Genomic DNA, 10,323 nt, shown 5'->3' with positions numbered 1-10,323 from the left:
ACAGTATTTTTATGTTTTATTATAATTTTTCCCTTGTTAAGCAGGAATTTTAAAACAGCCCCAAGTGTTTTTTTTTTCCTTCTTTTGAGCATTCAAACTGTCCGGGTCTACTGGTGGCGCTGGGAGAAGAGATGGATTGTGTATTGATGTATTAATAATCCAATTAGAAGAGGAGCAGCTAAATGATGAGCCTCCAAGCCAAAGTCATCCATAACACGGGACTAAAAAGTCAACGTGTGATGCGTTTCTGAGGCTCTCTGATTCATAATTGATACATAACGCAAAAGCTACAGTCAATAATACATGGATGATCTGTTGTCTATAATATACCTAATTCATTGAACCAGGAGCCTTCACTGAAGCACTTGTACAGTAGATGGCATTAAATCTCTTTGCTGTTGCTCATCCAAAAAAAAAAAAAAAAATTCTCCAGTCTTCTTAGTGGTAGTGTTGGAGGTTAAAGGTCATGAAACCTGAGGTGTCGGCAAAGAAATGTTGCGGTAACACTGAATGAACTACAGCCCAGCCCAACAGCGGGCATCTGTAGTGTGTGGATGATTGACATAGTCTCTAAGCATCCATACCTTTATGCTTCTTTAAAAAATATATAAACAAAACAAAAAAGTCAAGAGAGAAACTTCTGAAGGAGCAGGGTCATAAGTTCATACGTAAATGATCGGGCCTTTTGGCCACCATGGGGTACGCTTGCTGCTTCATCTGAGCCAGGTTGACCCCGGCAGGCTGACGAATAGGGAGAGGGGCGGAGGCTTCAGAGTTGGTGGTCACGTCCATCTGCTCAGGTGTAGACAGTTCCATGGCCTGTTCCTGAGGCGACTGGAGGAGGCTCGGCCCTCCGCCAGGGAGGAGGGCGCTCCGGGGCCAGCAGTCCCCTCCTGAGAATTTGACTGGGCTGAAAGGATGAAACGGTTCAACTCCGAGAGGTGTTTAACTACAATAATGCAACACACATAAAGGCACTATATCCACAGTGATATCTCTCTCCCCCTAATATTTTTTTGCTTTTGTGACAGCTCAAATATCTAAACAACTATACTACAACATAAACACAAAAAAGCATTTTTTTAACATCAAAATAATTTATTTACAGATATAACACCATGTACTATTTACAATTTTCACATTTGAAACAGAAGTATGTGTGCATGCATGAGTGCGCGCGCGTGTGCATGCGTTAAAATTTCCCTACAATGCATAACCTTCTGCACGCTATACTCCTCTACGCTCTTCCACTTCCTCCTTCCGGTCATGTGGGATTATTCTATTTACAAGATCGCCGAGCTCTTATCGAATGCACTTTTGCCATTTAGTGGCCGTTTTTATGGCTTAAAACTACTCTAGAGCCACATGCATTAGTGGGGAGTTGTGTCATCACCTCTTGCGCAAAAATATGTATAAATACGTCTTTGGGATCGAGCGTTTGGGTTTATAAAAAAGTATAACTACGTCTTTGGTATTGAATGAGTTAATAAAACGTGTCATGTTAAGAGCAACAGTTAGACCGTGGAATTTTCTTTCCCTTGATTTCAAATTGGAGGGTGACCGGCATACTGGAACATTAGCGAGATCACTCTACTACTGACACCTCAAATATAAAAATGCAGGGTTCCCACGGGGCATACTGATGTGCCGTTTACCATCTCATCAGATAGCCGACTTACCTGAGAGGTGTTCTTGGGCTACCGATGAATCGTCGAGGTGAACGGATTTTTGGCTCGAATGAGAACTTTTCTTTGATATTTTCCAGGACTGATGGCGCCACATAGGTGAACCCCTACAGGAGCATACATATCAGGACTGTTAAGAGGGAGGCACAGTTTGTGTGTGTGTGGGGGTGCGGTCAAGACTCTAATCAGCAGGAAGTTACCAGGAAAGCTTGATTGGCACTCTCGCTAAGCGTCGAGTCATCCGGGCTGTCGATGGGCGTCTGACTGGTGAATTTCGAGTCAAACTGACTCACGTCTTCAGCTGATTGCTACAACAAAACACATGAAGTCAGCTGACACTACCTATTTACTACGAGACACCATACTGTACATGCATCAGTATCCTTAAACAATCCAAGTTAACCCACAATTCTGAGATGTTTAGTGGCCACACATACAATTCTAAGAGTAAAGATAAAAGCAATTCATGAAGCATCTTAACCCTTAAAGTGCTGCTAAGTTAACAAGTGCTCAGAGTGGATGTAAAACTTTATGAATACACTCCCAGGAACTTATAATACAGTGGTTTTAGAACGGTCCCACCTACAAAGTGTCTACTTGAAAAAGCTGTACTAACCAGGAAAGGTTTGAAGGGAGGCTCCACTTTACGAGCCAGCAAATCCTCCCAGTTGATGTGTCGAAAGAAGGGATGTGCCTGTCGGACATAAAAAGCAACTTAAAAGAGATGCACACAGATACAACACTACAACCTTAACACTTTCCAGGATGCTGGTAAAACAGCAATTTGTTCTTTTTGGAATCATTTTCAAATAAGGAAATAAGGAAATTCCATTAATCGGTTCCAAAGCTGAACTGTGGACATTATGACCCTTTATTTACTGTTCAGGCAATGTAGAAAAGTGGGGGAAAATAAGCCAACCACTAAATGACTTAAATATGAAAACGGAATCTTTAAATCCCCCTTCGATTAATGATGAATGAGGAAAGCACAATTAAAGGGGTTGCAGACACATCAAGTGTAAAACAAAGATAAGTTTAACACAGAAACAATAAAACACTACCTTTGCTTACAAATGATGCAAAAAGCAGCAAGGACAGCCTAACATTTGCAGTCAGCACCGTCTCTTCAGCCTGCACATCTTCACTTACTCAAGTACAAAAAAGCCAATGAAAAAGCAAAGCAGAGATAATCATTTAATGCTGACTGAGCTGCGCTGGAGTGAGGTTTCCTGAACACTATTACACGTAACGACAGCTGAGTTTTTGTATGACTTTAGTGTGTCTTCTTGGTCTGTTTCGAAATTGTACAACCTACTGTACCTACCGATTACGTGGTTTGTTTCAGACAAGCTTACCAATTTCCATTAAGGAACATCACATGGTTATGTTTGCTTTGTATTGCCTAATACTGTTGTGCAATATTACATGCTTCTGAAATTGGAGACAGTGACTTTGCAAAGTTGCGCCGTTTCATTTGAAGCAGCTGCTCACCTGCACCTCTGTGGCATCTCCAGCACCCGCTCCCAACCGAGAAGAGGCGTTTCTTTTCAACAACTGGACACACGTTTAAAATCGGGACAACTGTAGGTAAAAACAACATCACCATGATGTCACCACAAAAACAAGACATACACGTTTGAGGAGGTCTCGAGCTTCTTGTGTGAGGTAGGGCGGGAGGCTGAGTTTGCACTTTAAGATCTTGTCGATGGTCTTTTTTCGGTTTTCACCTGTGAACGGCGGCTGCAGATGGAAAGGTTTAAGAAGTCACTGCAGGTTTCCTACGACATTATTAGGAATGATAAAAGACGCATAGTCACACTGACCGCCCCAGTGAGCATGTCGTACATTAGGGCTCCCAGACTCCACCAGTCCACTGCTCTGTTATGTCCGCTTCGCATTAAAATCTCTGGCGCCCTGCACACCAATGAGAGGGCATGTCAAGGTGATGCGTTCCTGGACAGTATGAAAGGGCAAATGCACTGTATGTGGATCAGTGACTTACATGTATTCAATGGTGCCGCAGAATGTGTGGGTGACTGTACCGTCGTGAATAGACTCTTTACACAGACCAAAATCTGTCAACTTCACATGACCTGGAGGGGAAACACATTCAGATGGTTAAATTCCACATTGTGATTTTTGTCTGATGATTGTGTTCCACAAAATCTGCCTAGTGGCAAGAGGCAAAAAGCAGTACTGTATGCTGCAGTGTGTACTCAACAAAATGTTCATTAAGTTAGGAAATCTTGTACAGTGGTACCTCGGTTTTCGTCATTAATCCGTTCTAAAATGTCAGACCAAAAACAAAACGTACAAATACAATTTGAAAACCGAGGTTCCACTGTAATATGTTCTTTGTATTAGTAACTGCAATAGAGTGAGTAGTGTAGTTTTCCTGGTATATAACTTACCCAAATGGTGGTTTCACATAAATATACAGCATTCTCACACACCTTGGCTGTTCAGCATGATGTTCTCAGGCTTTAGGTCTCTGTAGATGATGCCCTTCTGGTGGAGGTGACCCAGCGCCATGGAGATCTCTGCTAGGTAGAAACTACAGAAGAACAAGACAATACCTTAAATCAGCATTTTTCACATTTAAAAGCTTCACAACATTGCTTCCCAGATGTTTTTTTTTTTTTTATAACTCACCAGGCTGTGTCTTCCATAAAAATACCCTCCCTCTCCAACTGCATGAAAAGTTCTCCTCCTGCACAGATAAACACATCAAAACCTCACTACAGACAAGGGTACAAATTTAGGATGGGTTTTGAGACATACTAATACTAATACTATTGAGACATATTAGAAATATAGTGCATCATTTCAGTATACAGTGCCAAGTTGTTGTTATACACATTGCCAATTGCCAGGAGCTTTATTTTTTTGTTTCACAGCAATTAACATCTTTTTACACTTGTATTACAGATAGGAATGCTAAATTGTTATTTCAAAAATGCCCATACAGTTATTAAAACATTTGATGATGGCCACAAATCACAGGTAATGTACTGTAATTCATGTGTGTGCGTGCGTGCTATGTGCACACATATCTGGCACTGACCGCTGAGGTACTCCAGGATGAGGTACAGCTTTCCGCCTGTCTGAAAGGCGTAGATGAGATCAACAATGAAAGGATGCTTCACCTCCTCCAGGATGTTCCTTTCTGCCTTGGTGTGGGCGGTGTCCTTGGCGTTACGTACAATCATTGCCTGACACACACACACACATACAGTATATACTTAAAGAAATACATGAACTTCTATTGGACTTCTCCCTTCTGCTACTGTTGACTGATGACAGAAATGTAGGTTGTACTTAATCTTTGAGCACTGTTGTGTCAACAGATGGATGATTAACTTGCTCCACATGCTCCACTGGTGATACTAGCAATTCATTTCTATTACAGACGAACTTTTACATTTGGATGTTGCTAAGGTCGTACGAACAGGACACGAGATGTCAAGTCATCACGTGAGAGCTCAGTTGACCAAACATCAAACGCTTAACCTCCTGGCATTTTTTGCTTTTTCTTTGGCTTACAAAAAAACTTATACCAAAACAAGGATTATAGCGCCAAAGAATGAACTCTTTTTCTTTGCATTGCTCATACAGTTTAAAGGTTTTGTGATGGCGACATTTCGACAGAGGAATGACTTATTTCTATTTCCTTAGGGAACATTTTTAGAACAAATATGAGGTCAACCAGCCAGGGAGATTTTAATGTCTCTACCTTAGTGGCATTACATGATTTTATTGCGTTATTAGCAATGTTACGTGAGGACAGTCTGCCTGTAAAACACTGAAGGCTGTATTTTTTATAGTGACAAACAACTGCAAGCCAACTATAGGATTAGAATAATGGTGTTTAGAGTGGGTCTGCAAAAAGAACAAAAATTCATTTCACACATACTTCAATGCTTCATTTGCCTCAAATTAATAGCCCGACTATGTCTGTCCATCCTATTTTCCTCCTCCGTATCCCTCGTTTATCGCAGTTAATTGGTTCCAGACCCCACTGTGATAAGTGAATTTCCGCAAAGTAGGATTCCTTATTTACAAATCAACTTTTCAGAGTTAGAGCACAGAAAACTTGTTTACAAACTTGAAACTTTATTAGAGCCCTTAGACATGAAATACCATTCCTATAGTCGCCTTTACACTTGCATTACCCAATATAGTACACATTATAAAAGAAAATAAGCCATTTAATACATAAATAAGACTCATGCTCGTATGCATTGCAGTGAATGTGTTCCGGACATGTGGAGGACAGGGAGTGACGTTGAGTTGAGTTTTAGCTAGAGGATTCCGGCCACAACATAGCTAATGTTTTTATGATGATGATGACATTACTACTATTGTTCCTGTTGTAAGATAATTCAAACCTAAACCAAATTATAAACCAAAATAAAAGCCTGTTCTGGCTATCAAGTTTGATACTTGTGTGTCTCGCCAAACATTACAGTAACAATACTGACACCTAGTGACCAGTGGAGAATACAACATTGCATCTTCGAATGCATCTTTTGAAAGTCTTATACCGTTGTCCCTCGTTTCGAACATCTCTCTATTGTGGTTTATCAAAAATGTATTAGCTAATAAATGATTGTTCTTTCGTGGTTGACTATAAACTACTTTTTGTCAAAAATATTGAAAGTCATATGTACCGTAGTATTCTGGTCACTAAGCCTCAGTAATGTTACATTGATGAGACATTTCTTTATATTACAGTACCTTAGCTTGCAGCCATGGATCCTTGCAGTCCAACATGACGTAGTGAAAAAAAAAGTTCTCCTCTCATTACGTGTGGAAGTGGTATGTTTTGGGCTTTTTACTTTGTCCTTCTTCCTCACTCCATTTGAAACACTAAGTTTAAAACAAATAAACTGGTGTAAACAAAGCTAGTAGTATTGTCAGAGTGTATGGCAGATTGTTAGACTGGCTATCCTGTATACCAGTGAAGTGACGGATGAATGATAGGTGGATGTTGATTTTTTTTTTTTTTTTTAATGCAATGTGATCGACCCACATTACGATCGAGATACTACAACAACAATGAACTTTCTCAATGCTAACGGTGATTATTATTGCTTATGTCTACTATATTTGGTAATACGAGTATAAATGGTAAGTCGACTATAGGGGTATTATTTCATGTCTACAGGGCTCTAATGTTAAAACCGTTTTTAGAAGGCCATAAACAGGTTTTCTACGCTCTAACTACGAACATATTCCATTTATCAGTATTGAATCATACTTTGTGGAAATTCACCTATCACGGTTGGGGCTGGAATCAATTAACCGCGATAAACTAGGAACAAGTGTATTTGTGTTTTAGTTCATTCATGCTTGAAAATAATTAATTTAGGCAAAATATGTAGAATTTGCTTAAATATGCACATTATTGACTAATAGGCTGTGTTGAACCAAAAAAACAACATTATTTTATTAAGTCACTGTATTAATAAAATCTCACAATAGATATCTATTAAATAACAATATTAACTTTGTAACAAAAATATATCATTCATCTAGAGCTTTCTATGAACTATCAACATTAACTTCATAACGAAAAATATACAATTATTCTAGAACTTCAGATAAGCAGCACACAAAATGCACATTTCTGTTTCATTGATTTATGCAAGTCATCACTGTTGTTTACTTAGAAAACGCTCTTCAATAATGGTGCAGTGAGCTGTCAAGGGATTAGTTCAAGTTCACACCTAACTTCTAAATGCACTACTGTAAGTGTCACGCACAGGCATGTGGAGCAACGTAGAACCACATTCTTATCCCAGAGATGGCAGGAAAAACAGGCTTTTTTTTACTCCATTTTACAAACCATCAAAGCTTTATCGCACATCAACTCTCGGCAGCTTCACAAATGAGTTCAAATAAGGTCATCAACAAGTCACTGGGGTTGTTTGGACCATTCTAGCGAAAGCATTAAGCTGAATCTCCTGAGGCAGGAGTGTATACAGTGCCAAGGCTGCAGCACAGCAGCACACATGGCAAACTGCCAACTAGCTAACAAATCTTAGTCCAACACTACTGTATTGGCTTCAAGTGCAGACAATACAGTGGAATGAATATCAAATATACGTGAAATGTTAGAATTGGACTGTAAAGGTTTCCTATGAAGAAAAATAGCTCCATCCATTTAGGATATAGGACATGATATATACACGTAGTCCTTTGTTTATGGCGTTCCAAGTTTTGTCATTTTGTGGTTATGCACGCACTGTGGTTATGCCATTAATTAAATAAAACTTAATATTGGCCCGTAAACATGACACTAGTTACAGCGGAAGAATACAGTATGTGGGGCTCACACACAGGCACACTAGTCTCAACACTGGACTGTTGTGACAATCACTAAGGATAAAGATGGTTGTAATGTCTACCCGCATGTTGTAAGGATGAGGAGGTGGTCGATCAACAATCTCTTTATTGCAAATGCAAACCCTCTTTTAAACTACTATTGGTGACATATGCTAGCTGGTGGTTGGTGGTATTATATTGAGATCTGATTTTTTTTGGGGGTTGAAAAAAGTGTTTTGGAGCCAAAGAGGGACAGTGCATTTAACATCACATCCAACAGTGGCACGTGTGCCTTAGGTTGCAAACCCCTGGTGTAAAGCATTAAAAAAAGGAAAAATAAACATACCTTTTTTAAGACTTTCATGGCAAATATTTTGCCCGAAGCAGCTCCAACTACTTTTCGAACTTGAAAAACCTGCACAAAGTGGAAGATGGTTTAAGAGCTTGTCAAATGATGAGTTAAAACAATATTAAAGCTTTCTGCTTCTCTGGTATCACACATACCTTTCCATAGCCACCTTTCCCCAAAACCCTTAGGAGTTCAAAACACTCCGGTCTAATATTTTCCGTCCCCTGATTGACATTGTCTTCTGATATCTCGATCTTCTCACAACCTTCCATATTGCTGCAAAGACACGTTCAATACCTAAATATACGTTATGGTCATAGAATGTCGGGTGAGGAATGATATTCAATACTTACAAGTCAAATCCACTGCACTGGTCCATGATGTCATTGATTTGTGCCTGGAAGGAAAAGCAGAAAACAATGCTGACTTAACAAAATGTCTGCTATGAACACTCTCCTTTCAAAACTCCATATATGGTTAGCATGTGTTACAATAACATTCAACATTCAAAAACATTCTAAGCAATAAAAGGTAGTCAAATAAATGTACTGAATGATGTTTACATGGTTGTCTCCATGTTGTATAAGGCAGACCGTTTATGCATGTTTGCCTGACCATGTTGCATAAACGTCAACATGATGCAAGATGTTTTGCAAAAGCCAACATTGAAAAAAAAAAAGAAAAAGAAAAAGAAACTCAGAAATGTGCGTCGGGCAAAAAATAAATTGACATTTTTGCAATGATATGTTTGGTAGACTTTAAATAGCAAGTCAAACAGTATGTAACATCTGTAAATACATATTTATGACAATCCTTCAACACCAATCAACAGCAATTTGCTGCAGTATTTCCCCAAACTCTGGCAGTATTTAGAACTCCAGACTCACTCTGTCACAGTCCTGCCAAAATAAACTGTTGCACACTGAGACACATCTATCACTGCTGCCTATTGGCCAAGTAAAGCTGTGCTTGCGCAAGTACAACATGACAGCTATGGGATTTAAACGTGACTGCGTTGTACTTCCACTCTGTTGTAGGTACAATAAAAGCAGAAGAATTGGCAGTTCTGTATTGATTGCAGATTAACTGTGTTAGCTTGTGCTAACGCTCCCGTAAAGCAGGCCTGGGAGCTCCAGCTGCGGGAGTAGGCCCGTGGTGGCTGGCATGCTAAGCGGCTAGCAGCTAGCTAGAGCTAGCGCCTGTGCATAAAGAGTTGCTGCTGTGACAAGTCTAGCAGCTCCACTTAGAAGCTTCTTTTAAGTACCTCGTCAGTCTCATCATCGGAAACATTTTCTTCCGGCTGATCCAAATCAATGTCAAACACTCCAGCCATGGCAGCGCTTCGCTCGGTTCGCTCTGTCACAGACCGCAAGAATTACAGGCGTCCCCCACCTCATGGACAAACACACACCGCCGCCATAACCGGCTACTACACTGAGCATGCGCAGTGCGGTGCTTCACAAAAGGGGCGGTAACCTGTTTTTTTTGTGGTCAAAAAACAACAGGAAGCATATTTCTTCATTCTTATACAGCTGTTGTATTTTCAAGTCCGCGTTTGCTGTAAAAAAGCAAACCAACCGACCAAATACATTTTGGACATATTTAAAGCTCTTTGGGGTGGTCTGGGATTTTGAAATCATCAGCCAGTAATTATTCTTCAGCTTTGCTTCGCATTTCGGCTCAGTTTTAAGACAAAATATTGAGTACCAAGTTAATCAAGACGATTTAATAAAAATTAAAAATATATATCAACTCAATATTGAGTATTTGTCTGCTCGAGTCCTGCCCCTCTGTACTTATATTCATTACTTTTAGTACGAAGTTAATTAAGATAACGTTTAAAGACATAAGTATTGCTCATCCATTTAGATGGCTCAAATTGTACTTTGTGTGATTGATAAAGGAAACAATTACAACAACAATAATAAAACAAATAATAAGTCATAATATAAATGTAATACC

At 39.6% G+C, this 10,323-nt stretch overlaps 1 protein-coding gene across 1 annotated transcript; it reads right to left on the bottom strand.

Moving 5' to 3' along the window:
• Nucleotide 1: 1 nt before the first annotated feature.
• rps6kb1b (ribosomal protein S6 kinase b, polypeptide 1b) lies at nucleotides 2-9,787 on the bottom strand. Its single transcript, XM_054793601.1, has 15 exons — nucleotides 9,626-9,787; nucleotides 8,715-8,758; nucleotides 8,517-8,637; nucleotides 8,359-8,427; nucleotides 4,750-4,897; nucleotides 4,338-4,395; nucleotides 4,139-4,239; nucleotides 3,688-3,778; nucleotides 3,509-3,599; nucleotides 3,318-3,425; nucleotides 3,177-3,239; nucleotides 2,302-2,379; nucleotides 1,886-1,993; nucleotides 1,680-1,792; nucleotides 2-910 (listed from the first exon to the last, which is right to left on the bottom strand). The coding sequence occupies exons 1-15, from the start codon at nucleotides 9,692-9,694 to the stop codon at nucleotides 655-657; spliced, it is 1,518 nt and encodes a 505-aa protein (XP_054649576.1). The 5' UTR covers nucleotides 9,695-9,787; the 3' UTR covers nucleotides 2-654.
• Nucleotides 9,788-10,323: the final 536 nt, after the last annotated feature.

This window comes from Dunckerocampus dactyliophorus, chromosome 12 (genome assembly GCF_027744805.1).
Source record: "Dunckerocampus dactyliophorus isolate RoL2022-P2 chromosome 12, RoL_Ddac_1.1, whole genome shotgun sequence".
NCBI lineage: Eukaryota > Metazoa > Chordata > Actinopteri > Syngnathiformes > Syngnathidae > Dunckerocampus > Dunckerocampus dactyliophorus.
The sequence above is the reverse complement of the archived record's forward strand: the minus strand, read 5'-3'. Positions and strand labels throughout refer to the sequence as shown.